The sequence below is a fragment of the Anopheles coluzzii genome, chromosome 3, assembly GCF_943734685.1.
Source record: "Anopheles coluzzii chromosome 3, AcolN3, whole genome shotgun sequence".
Lineage (NCBI taxonomy): Eukaryota > Metazoa > Arthropoda > Insecta > Diptera > Culicidae > Anopheles > Anopheles coluzzii.
In genome coordinates, this window is record NC_064671.1 from 84,977,399 (window position 1) to 85,000,118 (window position 22,720).

At 44.4% G+C, this 22,720-nt stretch overlaps 1 protein-coding gene across 17 annotated transcripts in view; it reads right to left on the bottom strand.

Moving 5' to 3' along the window:
- Positions 1 to 22,720, bottom strand: part of LOC120959462 (patronin) — a 59,843-nt gene that overhangs the window by 12,738 nt on the left and 24,385 nt on the right. For 10 of the 17 annotated variants that reach the window (XM_040382867.2, XM_040382861.2, XM_040382859.2 and 7 more), the window contains exons 2-15: positions 17,546 to 17,857; positions 17,369 to 17,457; positions 15,640 to 15,790; positions 15,314 to 15,463; positions 14,731 to 14,831; positions 14,539 to 14,645; positions 12,065 to 12,298; positions 5,825 to 5,959; positions 5,623 to 5,745; positions 3,082 to 3,144; positions 2,229 to 2,795; positions 1,996 to 2,159; positions 528 to 653; positions 32 to 133 (exon numbers count right to left, since the gene is read on the bottom strand). In XM_040382867.2, the coding sequence (XP_040238801.2) occupies positions 32 to 133; positions 528 to 653; positions 1,996 to 2,159; positions 2,229 to 2,795; positions 3,082 to 3,144; positions 5,623 to 5,745; positions 5,825 to 5,959; positions 12,065 to 12,298; positions 14,539 to 14,645; positions 14,731 to 14,831; positions 15,314 to 15,463; positions 15,640 to 15,790; positions 17,369 to 17,457; positions 17,546 to 17,857 (2,424 nt within the window). The remainder of the gene's footprint in view (positions 1 to 31; positions 134 to 527; positions 654 to 1,995; positions 2,160 to 2,228; positions 2,796 to 3,081; positions 3,145 to 5,622; positions 5,746 to 5,824; positions 5,960 to 12,064; positions 12,299 to 14,538; positions 14,646 to 14,730; positions 14,832 to 15,313; positions 15,464 to 15,639; positions 15,791 to 17,368; positions 17,458 to 17,545; positions 17,858 to 22,720) is intronic. The other 7 variants (XM_049610380.1, XM_040382868.2, XM_040382860.2 and 4 more) reach the window with 6 other exon arrangements.

Here is a 22,720-nt window from a genome sequence, read left to right on the forward strand (position 1 = left end):
CAAAATAGAAAGGATAGGAAACGTTATTTACTTGATACTGTTCCAGGTCCATGTTCTCCAGATCGGGAGTCTTCTTCGGTTCGATTATTTGTGCATTCCATTTCTGCTCATACTTGCTGTGGTCATCCAAATCCTGATTATAACAACAACCCCAAGATGGTAAGAGGAGAAAGAACACAAAAATATATACGATGTTATTAGTAATCCCATTGTGGTAGCTGTTAAGCTGTCCTCGAAATCCCATTAGCAGATAGAGGTAAAGAAGCATTTTTTGTAACGTAAAAGTAAAATAAGCCACATGCATTGTAATGTAATTAGATAAACAATCTAGAACTAAAGAATTAAAATTTTTCATCAACAGCCTAATGCCAACGGATAAGAATGTTTGTTTGTTTGTTTCGTTATGATCCGATCGTGAAGTAAATACACTTTTTGGCTTAACATTACTTATTGCATATGCAGGCAATATGGTAGAATCAGTATAGTTACACAAACACCCAACAATATCAGTATTACGCCTACAGTACCTTGAGGGAACATGGTCGTTCCGCCTTTTCTACTACAACCTCATCATCCTCTACTACCGTAGCCCCGTCGTTCGATTCTTTCGAGGTGGATTCCGGCTCGCCGGCGACATTGCTGCCACTTTTGCTCTGCGCGCATGTCGTTGGAAGAACGGAGGGGGGTTAATGGGGGGGTGGTAAGTACGGAGTGCGCCGTAATAACGGATCGTTTGGTGCGTCCATTTTCCCGCGGCACGATCACGATGGGTAGAACGGATATGTACAACGAACGAGCGCGCGCGCGGTCATAGTGGGATAGTTGGTGGTGATGTTGGAAAGGGGGAAGAGAACGTGGCCCAAGTTCACAGGCGCGCGTTTATGGTGGTGGTGGTGGTGGTGTATGTTGATTGGTCGATATTGGTTTGCATACAGGAAGGCGCAGCAAAAAACGGGCGAAATGAAAGAAAATAAACGATTTTGTTGTTTGAGCATGAACATGAAATCGTAAACATATAATGCGTCTATCACAAAATAAATCTTTCTCACACACATACACTCACTCACACTTTGGTGCTTTTTTAATTGAAAATTTAGCGTAAAATTGCAAAACAAAAAGCACGAAAGCACTAATAGGGGTGTGCTGTGAAACGGGTGAAAAAAAAACAACTGTAGCTGTGTATGTCTGTAAGCAGTAAAACAATTTCTAGAACAAAACTGAAGCAGCTGGTAAAACTATAGTGGCCCTTCAGTGCAAAACGAAACGTTATTCTCAAAAGCCAAATTTTCACACTCGTACAATTTAAGCGTCTCCATACACTGCCAGAAAGAAAAGCAAAAGGTGTGTGTGTGGTTTACGAATGATATAAAAATCAAAATCAAAAAGCTTCCATAAAAAGGGAAGAAGTATGAATTTCGAAGGAATCGTACGACGATTGCACCACAACTCCCGCTACCAGGCTGCCAGGAATGACCGTGAAGTGCTGCCATTTGAAAATCAACATGGTGCCTTTACAACCGTTAATTTGAAATCCTATTTCACCTTTTACCGAGGAATGTATTAGTGACACGTGTGTATATTGTGTGCGTGTGCGGTCATATTAAATACCATCAGTGCAAATTTTTACAGAATTCATTGCTTAGTGAGCAGAAGGTTCGTTACTGTTAGGAACACACCTCAAAAGATTTTGTGCCAAAACTTGGAACCGAGAAAAGAAGATTGGCAACAAAAGATGTATTACCACAAACATAATTTCTACTGTACAATTTGATCTACTACTGGTTTGGCGCTGTTCCTGAGAATGCTGCTTTAGCATTCCTTTTCTTCTACAATACAAATAAACCCAATTCATTACACTACTGCAGCATTTATCTCACAGAACAGCGCGTATTTTTACACCTGGAATTAATCACATACACACACTACTACAGAGATTTGCCACCCAAACCCCCTAACCATCACCCGGGTGGTTCTCGGTTCCAGTGCACCCCTCACCTTGCTAATAGCTTGTAAAAAAGCCTGTTTGCCAACCGTTTGTAGCTGCCTCGTCCAGGCGGTCTCAATGCGCCGCTTTTCCTGCTCGATTAGGCGACGCTTTTCCTCCAGCTTCAGCTTGATGGTCGAGATCTTCGATGCATCTTCCAGAGGTTGCGTGTCGTCTAAAAGCAGAGCAAGATAGCATGTAATGAAGGGTGACAACACACAGCCGCACATCGTCGTGTACTTACCGACATCATCCATCTTCTGTACGCTGATCGCTTGCTGCTGCCAGGTGGTGGTGTTTGGCAGCGTGGCAAACGATGTCTTACGCCGTGGCGTTAGCTCCACGTCGGAAACGGTTGCCGCAGCAGCGACCGCTATTCCCCCAACACTGCCGCCCATCGTCGGCGTACCATCTCCGTCAACGAGATCGCGCTCGACCGAGCTACTGCCGGCCCGGCTCCCCGCGTTGTTGCTCACATCGCTCGAATGGCTCATCGGACTGCTGGTGGAATGTAGCGTGGTGCTGTTGTGGCGCCGCAAGGTGCCACCGGCACTTCCGGGCAGCTTTTCCGTGTCCCGATCCTGCTTCTCATTGCCGGAATCGGTGTCGTACCCGAAATGTATCGAGCCGCGCGCATCCGCCAGCGACGATCTGGTCGGTGCGACCTGCTCGATTGAGGTCAAGCTGGTGTTGGAGATTTTGCGCTCCCGCTCAAAGCGCCCGACCGTGTTCAGCTGGTCCTGCGATCCGCCAAAGTTTTCAATCGTCAGCTGAGAATCATCGCTGAACGAATTGCGCCGCGAGCGTCGCCCTGTGCCGGAAGAAAACGGAGCAGAGATTAATTACCAATTTTCAACTCAATTGCTGTGGAGAGCTAAGTACACATATTGTCGTTAGTAGAAGATAGGGAAAATAGAGTCGGGTTTGATTAAAACTAATTTACTACAAAAAAGTGATATTCAACACAAAAAACAATCAACTAATTTCAAAACAAGCAAGCATGATTTTGAGTGAGTTTGGGATGGATAGTAAACACGTTAGACACATTGACGGGGGAAGTTAAACAGTAGTGTGTAAAACACATTGAACCTTCTTACCTGAGAAGCTGGTCTTGCGCGACTCTTCCCAATTGCTCGGCCGCCCTGCCGGGATGCTATCACCTAGAAGCACCACGAGAAGGGTTTTGAAAACGTAAAATATGCACCGATTCAGCAACTGATCTAGCCCTATCCGGTTGAACAGCGCCATCGCGCCAGACACTTTTTGTTCCGAGCCCCGAAACCTTCTCTTCCAAACGACCACTTCTTCCGTTCTGTGCGGGTCAATCTTTGCACGAAGCGACTCAAGCAGCTAGTTTCTCTCTTTCTCTCTCGCTAGTGCTTTCTCGTCTACGCTTTTCACGAGGAAATTTTTTTGCACGCAAACATATCATCGCAACCGGACGACTAACGGACGCATATGGACTGGAACCAGTTACAACAGTTCAGCAGCTGGGAGTCCATCCATACGGGCGTTCCGTCGCATCGCGTCGCGACCACTTGCTCTGTTCTCAACTACCACAGCGCGTGTCTTCTGCTCGTCGAACCATAACGACGGCGCCCAGGGCGAAAGCTAACGGGCAACAACACTGCACAACAATATTCTATGCTTCGCAGGTTCTTCTCTGATACAGATCTACACACACAAACACACACATACACACGCAGACACGCAAACCAAATTTCGATGGTTTATGATTTCAGCACCTTCTTCCCTCTTCAGGTTGTTTTCCTTTTCTTCATTCGCTCTCTTGCTCTATCTCGCTTGCCTTAATTCTCAAGAATTGCTTGACGGACAGCACAAACCAAGACAAAAACGCTAGCACACACACTCCCGGGAGCAAAAAACCGTCACCGATTGGGTCCACTTCCGCACACTAACTGGCTTGGCTGTGCCAACCGCAAGCCACACACGGGGACCCATCGGATATTAGGGCCGAGTAAGCGGAGCGAGTGCATGCCCGGACACGGCACTATACAGTATGTGGAGCTTTTGAAGCAGAGTATGTGTGTGTGTGTGTGAGTGTTTTCCTTCTTTAGTTTCGTTTCAGCAGCTTTCCTGCCGCGCGAACATACCATCATCATCCGATTGCAATGGTTCAGTGAAGGTGAAATGGCAAGCACCAAGCAGTACGTGGAGGCAGCACACATGCGAACCTCTCCTCGACTTCGGTGTGCGTTTTCAGACATACAATAATTTAACGAAAAGTTACCTTTACTGTACACTATTACCACAGCTTTATGTTTGCCACCCGCTCGCTGACGCTTTTTTCTGTTTAGGGCTTTATTGTATACCGTGAAATGATCGCCCGCTCGCGAGGGAGAAGCCAACACTATAACTCCACGGGCAAAATGTACGGGCAATTAGTAGCTACCTCTTGTGTGCTTTGCTGCACTTTCCCATTTGTTTGCTGCTCTACTCAAACAGCTATACTACTGGGGAGGATGATTGAGCGTATGTGGCATTGATAAAATCAACAATTTATGTATTCATTCCTATCGTCTAATCTGACTACTCCGTGCCGTTGGATTTAAGGGAATCGCCCAAATCACCCTAAAATCATCTAACTCATCTAATCATATACACGTGCGCCCTACAACTTCGTCATCGTTTCAATGTATCTATCTGGGTTTAACTTCCCACTAACGAAATTCCCCTTTCCCGCCAATCAAAACTCCATCATTAGAGAAACGTTTTGTATGCAGTTACAAACAGATCCGCCGGTGCGAGATGTATCTTATCAATCTCAAACAAACTGCGTCTGCATCGGAGACGTCAAACCACCCACCCTAGGCGCGCTGAGTGAAAATTACCCATCCGTTGCAGGCCCGCGTCGTAAAGGAAAGCAAAGTATAGGTGTACCTAAGTACTGACCGTATGTGTAGCAAATGTCATTCTGTCCGGGGCATTAAAACCGGCGTTATTTGGTGTGTTTTAAAAAGAAGCTCAGATGGAACACGGTGGTGCGTAGCGCTCATGATTGACTTTCAGTTGGGCATGTTTGCTTATGTGTGTGTGCGTGCGTGTGGCTTTAAAGCAATTCGAACTGTGTGCCTCTATGTGTGCCTTCGACCTGCTAGGTGTGCGAGGTGGTTCACAACTAATCATACTGCTGGTTGCGAAGTGGTGTGTCTGCGCAAACACAAAATTTGCGGTGAGCTTTCATGGAAAGTGAATTCCACACATTCCACATAACCCACAACATACAATGATTTAGGGAAGTCAAAACAAAATAACTGTGAAATGTATGCAATCATACGAAATGAACGTAAATAAGAAATGACGGTCAGACTTCGTTGTGGATATGGAGTAATGGATGCAGAGAAAGAGAGAGAGCATATTGTTTACAGCAAACAAAACGGTTAAAATAAAAACTGTGTTGTAAAACAGTTGCACTATGCGATCGAAAATCGAACTTTTAAAACAGAAAAACGAAAACGGAACATGTCTAAACTTCTAAAGAGGTGTACACATCTCGTTGAAAAATCAAACATAAAACAATACACATTCAGATGCGCACGCAAGGTGGAAGAAAGGTCAGAAGGCCTGGGTGTGCTGGGCGCGGAGAATGCCCGCATACACTACCGACAAAATCGTACCTCGCTCTTCCGCTTTCGAGTCGTTGTTCGTCTTTTCCTTGGCCTGTCGAATCCTGGCCGGTACCAGTGGTTCTTGCATCGATGATAATGTTGGCACTCCTTTACTTCTGTGCACGACAAATCCTAAAATGAGACAGCGGAGAGAAAATCAATTAAAATACACGGGTTCGTTTTCCGTGGGCCGTGTTGTGCTACGACGTACCTTCATCAGGATCTGCCTGCTGGTACGGTGATTGCTGCTGTTGGTACAGCTGATGTGGCTGATGCTGCGGCTGTTCGGGTATCTCCCGGCTTGACATATGCTTCCTGAGTGTGCTGGCCGATGGTGACCGATTGACTGTGGGCGTTAAAAGATAACGTTAGTAAACGAAAGGCAAACCAAATCGTATGGAGAAGAAGTGGACTGAAAACTACTCGCTAGGGATGAGTGGTTTTCTCTCGCGTAGGGGAGTAAGTAATAAATATAAGAAAACAATGAGCATTGGGAAAGAAATAAAAAAACAAACAAAGACGCAATTAACAAAACAGTTACAGTGAAGAAAAATACCTTAAACCTAACAAAACGTATGATGAAAAAAATAAACTATAAAACAAACAATTCACATAAACTATAGACAACACTTTATGAAACATGAAAACATAAAGAAAGATTGCGAATTGAGCAAAAGAAACGACAAAACTAGCCATGCAACACTATCTAGTGCCGATTCATGCAAAAGATGTGAATAAAGTATGTCATCACAGTGGATCTTGTGTTGCATTTGCTGAAAAGATGAGAGAGGAGTGTACAACAAAAGCGATCTAACATTGCATAAATAACTAGACCAAAAAAAACTGAAATTGTAAATTTGTTGTGAAAACTGTACAAATGAACAAAGTGTCGACGCGCGTAAAAGCTCCTTCTTTTTGTGTAAACATAATTGTAAATTAAATTCAATTGAATAAATGAATCATTATTTGTGACGCTCGGGACGTAACTACTGCAGGTATCGTGTCGAAAACATTGAAGGTGATTACAAGCTGGTGGAAGTGCGGTGACAACATCCCCAACATTGTATAAGAAATGCGTGAGAAAAATGCAACTACTATAAAAACACTGTATCGCACAATACCTCCCCCAAAACTAATTCCACCCTCCTAAAATTACGAATTACACGATGCACAGTAAACACATTTGCTACGATCTAGATAATTCAACGTCTTAAACGATGCTTTTAAAATTAAGCGTAGCTCTCGGACCGTAGTCGAGAGCAACTAATTGTCTGCACCGTGCGATAGAGGTCCATACATACACACACACAAAACAACAAAACATAGCACGTGCCGCCACTCTCCTTTCCACGACCCGGAAATCGCCGGAAGTACCAATCGAAATCAATCGCGGCGGGAGGCAGGCGAGTGGATCGAAAATTTCACTCCACTTTGGAAGAAACATTCTCCGCGACTTGGGCAACGCAGAAGCCGGACTCCGCCGGACCATCGAAAGTGAAATGAATCTCGCCAAAAAGGCGATCGCAAACGGTGCGTGGAACACAAATCATAAGATTCATAACTGCTGCGCGAGTTTCAAATGGTACTGAGACGGTGTTGTGCATGCTTGCGACGGCACCGTTTGCTCGCAATATCTCCGGAAGATCGAAGGGAGATTGGCGTTTACGGTTGTGGGTTTTTGTTGTTGTTGTTTTGGTGGATTAGAAGAATTCCCGCCCGACCATACGGCAGAGAAATGAAGTTGAGAAAAGAAATGTGAAAGAAGTGAAGTAAGCGGTACCTCAGTGAGGTACACGCACGCATAATGGGGGGAAATAAGAGCGGCTTAATTTTCATATTACGAGAGCCCACTTTTCGAATTAGGCGGAAATTTCGAAACTATAATTGGCACAGCACTATTATATGTAAGTGCTTTCAGGGAGCGGCAGGAGAGAATGGGGGAGTGGTGCCGGAAAGACACACCACACCGCTGCTGATCGTGCCAATGATCACGGGGTGCAATACAGACATCGAGAAGTGTTTTGTTGCTGTAAGTGAGTAAGCTTTGTAACGCTTTATCGTCAGGTTTCGGGGGATAAAATAAATAACATATTAATTACGAAGTAAGCAAGAAAGTTTACGCTCCCTAACTAATTAGCTGGTTGTCAACTATGAGAAGGATGTAGCTATTGGCTACGGGAACTGTAACATACTGATCGCCGTTTAACACAGCCCCGATAATGCGATACTGTGGCGCATTGACAAGGTTCTCGGACTGTCACACCCTCAGATATTGTTCAATTCCCATCTGCACCCATATAAAACAGGGTTGGACGACAATATACTACGGTTTCTTTGTAAATTTGAAGGAATTTAACAGACTGAGATTTTAATAACGATTCTTCATGATCATATCATCATCATATCACATGCATTTCATCACAAAAACACCAAAAATCATTAAAAAGTATGGAATAATCTCATGCAAATATGGTTTGCTTAGTATTTAAAGAGGAATTCCAAACACGATCGATGTTGTCCGTAATTTTTATGGGAGATATCTTTTACAAGTTTGTCAAATAAAAATAAAATAAAACCTCTTTTGGCATACCACATTCTAAAGGAATCTTCTACGCAACTTCCTGATACACACACATGGAATGCATACAAAGCTGTAAATACCTTTCATACCAGAAGGCCCGCAGCACAATATATTTTAGCCTTTCTTTAACTGGAAGCCAAACACTGCTAGTCGCAACAAACAGTAACACAATCGTTCTCCGAAGCAATCCGGAAGTCCATCTTTGGACGATGCAAATTGGTTCACGATCGCTTCTTTGGGCAATGCTGACGCAATTTCATGGGAGTTCAGAGCAAACCGAACGGAATGTAACCGAGCCCGTCCGTTAGGCTTTGTGTTAGCATACGGTGGCTGCATAGCGCTGTTTTTGTTAATCCACTCACTTGGTTGACTAGTGGTCTGCTAAAAATGGGCATTAACACAACAACCCTACAACACAAAGAGTGCTATAGTGCACCTGACCCGACTACAGGTGAAGCTGGGCTCCTGTCTGATGCAGAAGTATCGAATGGTATACTCCCGTTTTGTAAAAGACAATTAGTACAGGTTGCCGCCCCGTTGGTTGTGGAGTGGTGGTCCTAGACATTTTTTTCTATTCAGTTTCCCAAAAGTATCTCAGCAGATAACATTGGATAAGGATAGACACCATTATGGGCTTTACTCTCGGCAGGTTATAACAGAGATAGACTAAAACATCATACAAAGAGACTCACGCGTAAAAAGGTTTCGATAAATATTCGTTTCGTTTACGAAATGACTCGTCACTCACTTTCTGCTGGAATTGTATGTTTTGGGGGGAAGTGAGGCCCAATTTCTCTTCCCATTCCAATCTTTGGTTACATTTTCACCGAGCCAACAGCCACACCTTCGTTAGCGCAAACACTACTACTTCACTGACTGCACAAATTGCCGGCAGTGTGTGCAGAGCTTGATAATAAAAGAAACAGCCCTAAATCTCACTCAATTGCCATTAAAATCACTGGCTTACACGGGCAGCGTTTTTGCTATTAGATGGTAAGGCACAAGATTGCAAAGAAAACAGCTAGAAAAAATCCACTCCGTTTGCTTCAACTAAAAAAAAGCAGCGACAACAACACCTTTCTTCAATTTTTCCGTGCGTTTTGCAAAAGCTACCGCAACGGTCACACGTACACACACAACCATCAACTCCAGTGAGCTTTGAAAGCTTCCACCCCGCGTTGTGGGGGGTTGATCTTTCTCGATCTTTCTCCGATCTTTCTTTTGGAGCTTGGGTTGGAAACGCGTGGAAGCGCACGTGGGATTTGAGGAAAATTCCAACGCGCAATTGAAGATGACGACGACGACGACGATGAAGACGCGGCTTGACGCGCTCACAACGGCAGCAGCAGCTCCCTCCTTCTGCCAGTTGATTTCGAGCGATAGATGAATGAAAACGTGCCCCTAACAAACCCCTCACCGTGGGTAAGTGTGATCGTGTACCCACAAGAGAAACGAAACAACAGCAAGAAGGAAAAAAAAACACACCCCAACAACCGGTGAGAAAATCTCCACTTTGGTGGGTGCAGACATTTCGAGTTAGTTCGAGATCGCGCAACGAACGTGGAACACGCCGAAGGTTTTGGGCCCGAAATTCGTTACACCGGATGTGATACATTTTTGGGGTGATCTTGGCTCTCTTTCAGTGTCTGTCTGTGTGTGTGTGTGTTTTGGTGGGCTGGGAAAAATGGAAAATGAGATCAAAATGTGTGTGCATGGTGGGGGTTAATACCGGGTCCGGGTGACTGTTTCCCGTCCTCCGGGCACGCAAATAACCACCGTCTCGGGCGGGTGGTATTTTGGGAGGAATTAACAACATAAAACCACCGACAACAAGCGAAAAAGTAAAACTGCAAACTAAACCATTCTTCTCCGAGCAGATCTTTTGTTTTGGGAAGTGCAATTTCGGGACTGTTGTTTGTTGCTGAGGGCTGCCTTAGTAAAGAAGGGGGAAAGGAAAAAAAATGAGCGTGAGCTATGCGCAATTGTGAAAACGTTAGTGAGAGTCAATTGAATTCATTTGTGCTTCACTGAATAAGTAGCAAGTGTGTCAAGGAATGGGCAAAACGACCCGGCAGAGAAGTAACACCATTTAAGAGGAATTTCTATTTCGTCAGCAGTGCTTTAAGACAGTTTTCAAGACAAAGGAATAAAGTGATCGACAAAACAATGACGACCACGACCACCACGTGTGATGAAGGGGCAATGGTGGATGGATGTAATAAAATCACACCCCGATAAAGATAATGAAGCCCGAAAAGACACCTAAAACGTCATCACACCTTCCTCCTCTTGGACACGATTCAAATTAAAGACTGACAATGCTCTGATCCCTCGAGACAGAATGCATTTTTTATCGCCCTTTTGATTATTCAATTCATTAGGAAAACGCATTAAATGGAGATTAAAAAAAACTCCACTTCTGTTACGTACGCAAGGGAAGAAACGTTCGATTGGTGTTACGCTTAATCGTTGATGAAACTAATAGAGAGAAAGAGCAACACAGCGACAGCCACACCGTTTGAATAAAAATCCCATCAACGAATGGCTCGAGGAGCTTCATTCGGTACCAGCAGCAGGCTGATAGCAACCCTAATAGAAGGGACGCACTTATGTGATAGAGTTGCTTTTCTTCTATCCAATTAGTGTCGAATGGTTTAACCCTGCGTAAGGGACAGCCGCATCACATTACGTTTCTAGGTTAAATATTTTCTTCAAAACAAACAACACAGGAGCAGTTTAAATTGAAAAGCGGTAAAGGTTTAACGCCTTTAATGACGCCTTTCTATTAGTGGCGACTGTAAAGGAAGTAAAGTAAACAAAACTGATGTTTTCTTTATTTGTTTACTGTTCAGATTAATTAACAGGTTTAACTTGTGGCTACCCAAGCCGCAGTAAACACTTTCCATTAATAAAAATGAAATTTCTCGTACAGTGTAAATAAGTTGTATCAAAGGTGTAGTGGTGAAGGTGTTGGGTGGGTGTGTAGCCAATTACATGACGACAACACCTGTTATAATCGATGGTGAAAGTGAACGAAAATCAATACATCGGTTACTGCCCGATGTAAGGAAATGTTGCCGCATATGAGACACAGGAAGTAGCTACGGACGGCTGCACTAAAGCGAGTGCGTGTATGCAAAACTATGTTGTAAATGTGTTTCCAAGACGAACGAACAGAATACGATCAGCAACAACTACTACCGGTACAAACAGTAACACATCAGCATGCAGGCGGCGAGATGCAATGCCCTAAAAAACAACATGCTAAAATGCAACACTTCGGAACAGGGTCCGGCAAACGCAGAGGTGATTGATAAGCAATACGATTGCTACTTTCTTTTCGCTACTACTGAGAGACTGCGCAACAACACACACACACTGCTGCAAACAAATCTGTTACAAATCGGTAAAAAATTGAAACAGTAAACCAATGAACGATTAACGAGGCATGACACGAACAGAAGAATAAAACAAAAAACACACGATAGCGGAAGTAACATTGAAATGAGCAGGAAAAGAAACCATGTACAAGATAAGACAAAACACAATGAATGATCTTAAATTTAATTTGGATGAGAAAAAACGACAAATGAAAAGGACAAGGATCAAACATAAAAATGAACATGAAAAAAAACAGAATAAATGACTTACAAAGAATTGCTGACAAACAAACATAGAACAACACAAACGACAATAGTAAAAAAAGAAATATAACTTAGGAATCATAATTACTAGTAAACAATGACCAAATAAATAAGGGAACTAATTTGGAAGAAAAATGCACACACACACGGTAGAAAACAAAAAAAAAACATAGCAAAACAGGGGAGGAGCAAGGAAAAAGTCGTTTAGAGTAAGTAAATTAAAGACCTTGAAACGGCGGCCGATTAATGGCCCCATTGCCGCTGGCACTGCTGCAGCCAACACCGCCGGCACCACCGTTGCCACCGCTGCTGGTGCCGCTGCTGCCGCCGCCGCCACTGCTGCTCGATGGCGAGTCGAGCCCGGGACGCAAATCGGGAATGGCCGCGATCGTCGGTTGATTCGCAAAGCCCCGCCGGTGGGCAATGCCGTGCTCGTTAGTTGCGCCGGCTCCCGTTGCATCTGGTGTACACGTGCAACACGAAAGGGGGGCAGCAGGCAGGGTGTGGTGGGTTAAAGATTTGATATGAAAGAAAGATGTTTAACATCGCTTTTTGGTTTTGTTTTGGAGAGAGATTTGATCTAGGTGACTTTTTTATAAATCAATCTGTGACACGAATCGGGCAAATGGGGGATGAGAAGGAAGATTGCTTATGAGTAAATTTATTACGGGGCCAAGTGGAAAGAGTTCACCGAAGAGGAAAACCAATGAGATACGAGTGTGATACACAGAAACCCATGGGTTGAAGGTTGAAATCGATCCAAGAAGTTGAAAGGGGGTTTCATTTTCGCCAATAAGAGATCTGCAGTGTCGAGCAATTTGTAACACGTGCACACACCAATCGCGTACCGTATTTTCGAGGAAGTAGGGAGGGGGTAAGGAGCACCACCCAGTGAAAATAAAGCACCTCGCCGCAGTCCAAGTGAAAGCTTTCGTTATCCCCGTGAGGAAATAAAGGAACAGGAATGCCGAAAAAACTGGCCAGGTGTGGTGTGATGGCGGCCGGGATAGCGCAACGAGAAAGGTACGTGTGAAGGTAGGAAACGCGAATGCGATGCGGATGGAATACGGGTGTGATTGTGGGGCTGCTTTGCTTCCTCTGGCAACATGCCAATTAGAATGTGTGAAGCTTTCGAATAGAGAGAATGTGATGGTGAGAATTTGAAGAACCGAGGTTCTTGCGTAATGAGGGAATGTTTGTAGGAGGAACAGGAAACGAAAACATAAACACAGGGGCAGATTATTCACGAATTTTTCGAACGGAAACAGTATAAGAGCAAACGAAAATTAGCAACACATTAATAAAGTATTTCAACATCACGTAAGGATGCTTTAAACAGTGTAAAATACGTAAGATGTTTGAAAATGAAGCAAAAAATAGCGAAATTGCAACAAAACAAAACTATAACACCAGATGACAATAACGAACAAAGGTTCTTGCTCGATTTTAATTATTTTTTTTAATCAAAAACTTTTCATAGACATCAATACTTCTTGTAAATAATAGTTACAAACATACCAACCTACAGCAGTCCAATACACAGATTAATATGATTTATCAAAGGATAAAGAAGGAAATGGCTGCTGTGTGTGCAGGAAGGCAACAAACTTGAAAGTAGAGATGTAATTTACTTCGCCAATAGTTACGTGCATTCCTCATAAGCACCGAGAGAGTAAAATACGTTTTGTGTGCGCTTTTTCTTTGATTCTAACAAACTGACCAACTCTACTTAGAAGCTTAATAGCACTAATAAGTATCGTTCGGCTGATAGCGTTTGGGGTATTACTAGACACATTCCATCATAAAAAAGAAAGAAAGATACGAGCACCGAAACCAGGGCAAGATAAACGAACAGAGGGGGTGGAATGTTATCAAGATGCAACCGGTGTTAACCGAAACGTAACGTGGGATGGGGAGATGTGGAAATTAAATTAAATAACCCAACCGGGAAACTAGAAAATATAAACAAAACACAATGTTGCATCAACACATAGCGCACCTATATAGTCTATAATCGATGAGATCTATAAAACAAGCACCTTAGATAATTCATAAAAGCTGGTGGATTTGACAACAAAGATAAGAAAGACGAAGGGAGAAAAGAAGGGTGACACAACTTACAACAAACCAATATAGCTTAGATAAACAAACCAATATACAAACAAAAGCTAGCGAAACCCAAATCCGTGATTTGTTTTTAGACACAATTTAACCATCGTTGCTTATCGTTTTGTACAATTAATTTAGCTTATCGCCATGACAGAAGCGATTCAATTTTGCGTTACACACTGTTCGGTGATGTACCCGTCAGAAAGCCTGATTAGTGGTGGAGCAGATTTGGTGGGATGGAGGGTAATACAAGGAGGATCGAAATGAAATTGTGACGGATGATTTAGATTTAGTGGAAGTTTTTTTTTCGTATTTTTTTGCTGTTGCTTCAATGGAAGGTGATTCGATAATGTCATGACAAATGATTTTGCTTGATTGAGTTTGACGGCGAACCTGAAGTGTCTCTAATTGGAAGGAGCGTAAATTACACGTCGCACACATGAGAGCAAAACGGTTCGCCGCGTTCGGCTCAATCGATCGATCGATGATGATGGAAATGGCCAAATGGTTGCGAAAGCTGAGACTGAGAGCTTGAAGAGTTCTGTACAAATAAATGTGAGCGTGTGTGAAAGACATCATGCTTGGACTCACCTGGCGACTGCTGCTCCATGCCCGGATAGCAGACACATTTGGCCGGATGAATTTCGAAGAGATTGAACAAGTCCGCCAGCAGCACTACCAGATTCTGTTTCATGGATCTAAAACAAAAGGCAATGAAGGGTAACGGAGCACATAACATTAGGCACACTGTGGTTCGGAGAGTGCGGCGCGCTTCTATCTTACCCTCTCATGTAGGTTATGTCCTCTGGGGACATATGAAACACGGTGTATGGCAAACTTCGCTCGGAAAAGTTACTAACTATCAGAATATTGTGAATGGAATCCTGCAAAGAAGCGAGAAAGAAAAGGCAAAAGCAAAACAACAGTTAGATAGTGTTGCAACGAGCTGTAGCCTATTGTGTTGTTCGAAAAAGGTAAGAAAACAATCAGCAAACCAAACATGGAATCAAAGGATTAGAATGTGAACAACTCTTCACATTGTAGCTCTTTATTTGTTCTATCTATTCCGGGTAATGTTCATATTGTTTCAGAATAGCACCACTTCCTCTAACATCTACGATAGACGATAAACGTGTCGCTTGGTTTGTTTTATTGCTTTATTCTTCAATCGGTATCGGAAGCAGGGTGTCGCGGAAATGCGTCCGTCTGTCTGTCGCATACATTTCCGACACAAGTTTACGATCGCTTGTCTTTCGAAAATGTGGAACATTGCAGATACTGCGCAATGTCGTCCACCGATATCTTTTTTTGTTGGTAGCATCGCTACAAGAAGTATTCACTAAACTATGAGCGTCTTCAAACTTACCGTAATAGTCGGTACGTGGTTGAATTTAACGCTATGCCAAGGAACTAGTTTGGGACAGTAGTAGGAGATTAGATAAGCCAGACAAACACCGTCGCACAGTTCACGAAAGTCTCGCACAGGTGGAACGTTCGGGCTTTGATGTCGTTGACCCTAGGAGGAAAAGAAGAAGAAAAAAAGCCCATTTATTATTTAGATATGCACTAAAGCCCGGGGAAGGGAGGACGTTGATTTAGGTTAAGCCACAGAACGCGTGCAGCTTGCAACATATCATCATCATCGTCATCGTGGTCTGCACAAGCGCGCACTCAGCGGCGACGGAAACTTACATATTCATCCACCGCAGCAGCACCGGCGCCTCCGTTGGCCGTCAGTTCGTAGTCGATGCGCTTCTTCAGCGCACCACAGACGTGCGAAATCCAATTCAGTAAGGCAGCTTCATGATGCTGAACCGTCGGCGCTACACTACAGCCCGAAATTCTGGAAGAAGACGGAACAAAAGGGGATTAGTGATCAAGCGAAACAGACCCGAAGTAATAAGCGTAGTGCAGAGAAAGAATGTCCGACTCGGGGGCTCATAAATGTATTACAGACTGAGTGCTTTCCAATTTAGCGAAAGCGATGACCTTCCCCTCCATCTTGCCAAGACGGGGTCCCCGCTCCCTCCCTGCCGTGAGTCTAACCGTCCACATTTATTGATCGCGCATGATTTGTGGGTTGCCATAGCTCTGTTTACAAGGCCAGACACGACTACGACTGCTGCCGTCTGTATTCTCTCTTCGGAGACAGCTTCTTTGGGTGATTTTCTCATTTTCAAGTACATCAAGTCTTTGTCCAGCCTGCGATTTCCGGGACGGAAAGTGATAAATTTTAAAAGAAAAAGCCTACGCATCGCACACTGAGTATTACTATACCCCAGTTTGAGACAGTTTGTGTGGGGGTTCCTAATGTATTGCATGGTGCTGACCACTTCTCACGGTCCTTCAACGTTTGATGGTCATGGAGACCATAACTATCCTTCGCTTTAGAATCCTAATGCGACACACCTGTGCTCGCTCTGACTACGGTAAACTTTTAATCTCACTCAGGCCTTCATATGCCCACTCGAACTACTTCACGCTGTAGTTGCGAACAAATTGATTCATTTTCGTTCACTTCGTTCACACATTGCTTTATTTTCTGATTACATATTTATGCGAAAATGTTACTCAACCACACAGCTCCCCTTAAACACGCACTTCCTCGATAGAGCCGAGCGTTTTGCCTACTCTCTAAGCTCTTGCAAAGAAAGGTTGCTCTAATTTCACGACTCATTAAGCACCACAAATGCCGGCAAACGTTTGTGCGCGCGTTAAAACACTACCTTTTCAAATCCATTGCCGCAGCTTGGGGACTTCCAAACGAACTAGCGATGGAATTTGAAGGCCCAGCAGCACGAAGGTGACCTTCTCTGTTGGCCAAATCTTCCTCTACTACGCTTTAGGGCGTAGCTTTTTCCTAAACGGACTCCGCTAACTTGCGGCACACATTAGCGAATAAGCATAGCGGGGGGGGGGGGGGGGATGGCACACGACTACAACACGGCGCTTAAGAATAAGGAGGCACACCACCCTGTGGTGGCATGGATTCGCTCCCGTAACTATGGATAGCGACAAAACGAAACTCCACGGTGCTACTGTGTGGAATCGATAATCCGAACCTTTCAACGCACAGACACACTCACACACCCTTTGTGGTGTTTGAGGTGACATGGAGTGTGTAAGGGGAGTGTGCCACAACACCCCTACATGTTGATGGTGGTTTAGGCACCCTCGGCTCCGGACAACTGGAACTGCATCAACAAGTGCGGTAAAGCGCACACGACAGTGTGTGTTTGTGTGCCGAGGGGTATTAGATTACAGAATAGCTTCTTCCAAGGATTTTTGGACCTGTCCGGTCGTTTGCGGAATGGAGCGCTGTTGCATCATCGCTTCGAGGAAGGCACTCGTTCGTGTAACGTGAGCGATGTCATCCGAACTCCTCGGAACTCATCTAACACGGCTAACTGGCAATACGTACCTCTCTAAAGCACTGGAAATTCTTCCACTGGAAGCCACCTCTTTAGCGTATAACACCATCAGCGCTTCTATCACAGTCATATGTGCATTCTGGAGGGAGAGAGACGAGAGAAAGAACATGATATTATAAGCATTGCTATTGACGGGCCTACTACATCGGGCAAGATTTGATACTCACAATTCTAAGAGGATTCGTCTGTATGAGTACCGTCTCGGTCAGAGGCTGATCGGACGACTCGTTCAGCGGCACCCCCTTCCGCGAGAGCGTCTGCAGGATCGACCAATGGTTCAGGCTCTGGTAGTTCGGGTCCGAGTAGATGTTGCTCAGCACCTGACAGTAGATCGACGCGTTGCCCAGCCCGACCACGATCTGCGGCTTCAGATGGTCCTGGCCCTCGTGGTCGCGGTAGAACGGATCCTTCAGTATCTCTGGCACACGATTGTTGTACGCTTTCGAGAGCAGCCACCTGACTGACGCTCTCTGTTTGGCCTGTGGAAGGAAGCAAGGAGATGGGGAAGAATAACAATTCCAGTTAGTGACTCGTTTGTTTGCAAGTGAGAGTGGTATGGATGTCTATCCCTCAAACGTTACAAAATCTTAGTCTGCATCTTGGTGAAAATGTGCATTGTATGCCACTTTTTTAATGATAAATTGCTTCCCAAGCAGACTGTGACATAACTAAATTGGAGGTGTATTACTTCATTGCGTTCGCCGTAACCTGAAACCTTCGGCGCGTTTTGGAGGCAGGCATATTGCGGCGGATCAAGATAACAACGCCATGTGCTAAAAGACAAATTAATCGCTCCATTGTTGCGCGAGACAGATTGTCGTCGTCGTCGTCGTCGTAAGTTTTGTTTTTCTTCTCCAGACAAAAAAAAAGCACTGTCACGTATTGTGGGGTGGCACAATAATTGCAAATGTTTTCTAGAGAATATCAGTCAACATCTGTCAACTGCACCACGCACAAGCGATCACATCAACCCATCTTACACACGGCGGTGTGTAGGCCACGCGTAAAGTGTGACAAGGCTACAAAAAAAAACTTCACCGACTGACTCTTCAAGAGGTAATGCGCGCGTGTGGTAGGTATATGACACAGTTGCGTGAGCCCTTCTTGCTTGAGAGTTGGGCAAAGGGTGGTGAGTTGCGAGGCAACCCACCCAACCCATCCGTAACACACCAAACACCATATATGTGTGTGCGTCAACTCGGGACCGCAAGGCCGTAAAACGTTTAATTTTATTGTTTTCTTCCTCGCCAACAATGGCACTACTTGGACTGGAGGTCAGACATAATCGGGGGAACATCCCCCTCAACAAAAAAGGGACTTTGTCCTTGGGACTACCACTATCCCGCCCAGAAGGACATTTAATGCGCGCCTAATGTTTGTGATTAGTTTGTCAAATTTTCCAGAAAAGATGAGATTCATTTCCTTGATGATTTTCCCCCGAAAACAACCAATTACATTGACTGTATTGCGTCTCCGCTCCAAGACGTCATTCCGATTTGCAGGCAAAACATTTGCCCCCCACCACCACCCACAACATTACTTCTTCGGCGGCGGCAGCGGCGTGCGTGACGCTCGTTGACTTTTCATTGGCATAATTATGGACCGGGTTCCGGAGCCGAAACCATTCATTCATCGCTCCACCGCCGTTAGGTGTTGGTGCTTTAACGGCAACTAAAAACCGTACTAAATAACGTTGACCTCAAATGCCCCGCACACCACCCCTATTCCCACCAACCCAATGTTTGGTCGGGGTTAAAGGTGAACGTTTTGCCCGTGGTGTGCCACATCCACCACCAGGCAGAGTAATCTGGCCGAAAACGAAACCTGATTTACACGGAATCACACTAAGGGGAGAAGAGAGTTTGTTTACCTTTTTGCTTAAGATTGTGTGCCTTGTGGTGGTTTCAGTGGTGGTTGTAGTGGTGGTGGTTTGGAACTGTTCAAACACCTTTACCTCCCAGAGGGCTCGTTAGTACCACACGCATGAATATGCAACATTAATCATGGGCTTGTGCCGGCACTGTGCTTAACTATCACACCTACACGCATAATGCAGTGTAATGCTAGTTAGGAATGAGTTTGCGTTACAAGATGGAGGCGTTAGTGCTCATGGAACATAATACATATTGGATAATGCTGAGCCATCCGTTGCTCATGTTACCGATAACTTCATTTTCTACGGGCTAAATCACTACCAACTTGCCTAATCCTTATGGGAAATTCCAGATAACGTGTCTTGCTGCAAGCTGCAAATCTCTTTAAAAACAAAACGCGCACCACTAAAAGAGAAAACTTTTCCAATTAATACACCCAGAAACGTCACACAATCGGTACACATCTTGGCTGCGAATCAGCTCCCCCAACAGCGTGGATTTAATCCATCGAGCTTTAGCCCTTTCCAAGGGGAACTCGAGCGAGAAGAGAATCGAAAGCACGCGTCTTCTTCGTGCCTTCCGAGTGAACTTTTAACACACCCTCTTCAAGCTAGCTGGCAGGAGGGTGTCTGTAACAGAAATTAGCCCACAAACTGTTCAACCAGCTAATGCGAGCAGCACACGCCAGAGCCGGAAGAGCGCTGCAGCAGGCCAGGCTCTTCTTCTTCAACAACCGTGTTGAGGTCGTTTAGTCGGTCGAAATAAATCGATATTATACACACACCAACACACACACGTGGTTTTGCGCTCGCCCAATTGTGCAAAGTATCGCCGCAGTGCTGCTGCTGCTTCTGCCGCTGGGCGCGTTCCATTTTCCAAAACCGTGGTGGTCTGGCAGTCCCGGCAGTCCCACGCTGTTCCTGGACGGCTTGGTGCTTGCTGCTGTGTTTGTGTGAGAGCTTTGTGTGCATTCTACATTCCGCAGCACTCGTCGGCTCACCTGGATCTCTTTACACACATTCCTCTTTCCGTTTTAAGCTTATGGCCGTGCTTTTTTTGTTTTTAATTTTCGAATACGCGAAAGTGGGCGTATTCATTAAAGAAGCATAACACACAGATTTTAAATGGCTGTCACGGTGCGCTGCTAGCGGAATGAGGGAAGTTTTACGGAAAATCAACGCCACTAATTTGTGTATGCATTGACCTTTGGTTTGGTAGGGAGCAGTGTAGGAATGTCCTAATTTAATTATGGATATTTTATCGCTTTAAGCCGCCTCATTTAAAGAGATTGTTCATAGAAAGTTAAAAGCTTACAGGGATAAAATATTGCCACAAATCAGTGCTAAATTAGTGACATTTTTTATTTTTCATTTTTAATCAAATAAAAAATTTAACCGATGTAGTAAATCCATTCTTTCTTTTTTTGAAATTATTTTCATTTACTTCGTTTTTCCTCTTGTTCTTCGCTTTCTCATGGTACAGGAAACGACAGCGTCGGATTTGTACCTATCTGTCAGGGAGTCACGTTTCAAGCCTCGTCTCCATCCCTTGCCTCTTGCCTGAACACATCCTGTGGTCAATGTCATCCACTTGAGCATGTGTGTTTAAGCTGCCTGTCGGAATTAATTACACCAAACGGCAAATGTGTTTTGTTGATCCGGTAACATGCTCATTTAACGATTTTTTACATTTTGCCGAGAGCATGATGTTTATATCTATATATAGTGACAATTGCATCACAACAATAACAGGAAAAAAAGGTTGATAAGGCAGTTTTAGTTTGTGCATAGCAAAAAAAAGACAATTTAGATAACCTAAATACATGGAGGTTTTCGGTTTTGAGAATCAAAATGATAACACAATCGTGCTTTCAGTTTACTCCAGCAATAAGTGTCTGACGCTTAGCTTTAGGTCATGATCATTAGTAGCTCTGTAATCAACGTCCTCTACCTATCTTAAGCACTTCTTCACACTTTGGAGCAAGGGGCCATACCATTCGTATAATTATTAAGACCCATTTTTCATGCTGCACCCATATAATCGGTACATGCGATGGTCCATCTGGGGACACTTAGACATACTCAGATACATCAGATAGAACATTATAAAATATTAAACTTAAAATTTCAGTATCTTTCGTGTATTGTACTTATAACCATAATGAGAACAGTTTAACTTTTGCAGTTAATTTGAAATGGATGTCACTTGCGATCCACCCGATTTCTAGTTAGATTTTCCACACTTGGTCACTCCCAATCCCGAATGACTCACCCGCGACACACGTCCATGACCGCTCAACAAGCCTGAGCTGCCTGAGAATAGCAACTGCCGTGGTGCAAAAATAAACACACATACACGCACCCAAGCTGCCATCTAATGCGTTCGTTCACGCGCATAAATTGTGCATCGCTCGCCCGTCCGCTAATGCGACTCTAACGAAAAGATCGTTCGATGCATCCAAATGCTCGGGACGGCACCCGTCGTCAATCTGGCGTTGCTCGGTCGACAACCACAACGAACTCTCTTCTTGCTGGAGGAGAAGATGGCAGGGGGGAGGGGGATTGGTTTGTGTGATCTTAAAAATAAACCCATCCCCATCCCAAACACTGCCGCCATGCCATGCAGCATGTGCTCGGGTGTGCTATTGCTGCGCGATAAAGCAACGGGGCGCGAGAGATAGGCGACGGTGAAAGATTGTACAAGAACTCTCCCCTCGGGAATAACTGTACCGGTGGAGTTGAAATCGTGTATAGAGAGCGTACCGTGTGTACCTGGGCTGATGACGCGTTTGTCAAGTAAATGCTGAGGAATCAAACCAATTCACCGCTCATTAACGAGCCGACCGGTACCGGCACATGCACACAACCCTCTAGCGCAGTCTGATTAATATCATCTTCACCATCATCATCAGGAACATAACTAGGCAATGGCTTAAGGTGTGCAAACGCAGCTGTGTTTTTCGATGCCGCTCACAAACAACCATCATCCGCTGAAGGGGTCTTGAGCGTGAGATATGCTGCAGACAAGATGCAACAGGAAACAGCATATTGATGCGATGCTGACGTTGATACCTTAAGCTTCATTAAGTGATAAAGATCGGAAAGAAGATGTGTAGTGTACTGTGGGATGTAACGCGAAATTTATACACCATAAAGGCATGTGTTTCGAAACCCATTTCCCTGTATTGTTTATTTATCTTCACAGAAGATGGAGAAAAAACCTTGGCTCATGATATCTAAATCCCATCGCTCAACAATAAGGTCGTTTTGAGAAGGCTTATGCATCCTACTGCCATCAGCAGAGTCGTCTTAGACGACAACGAAAAGGCGGTACGAAACCACACCGGGAGAAAATATTTATGAACTGTCTCTATCACGGTTCCAACATTTCACTCCCCAGTATCGCAGAAGAAGCACCGAGAAAAGGCTGTCCCAGTATAAACCCACGATCATGATGACGATGATGTGG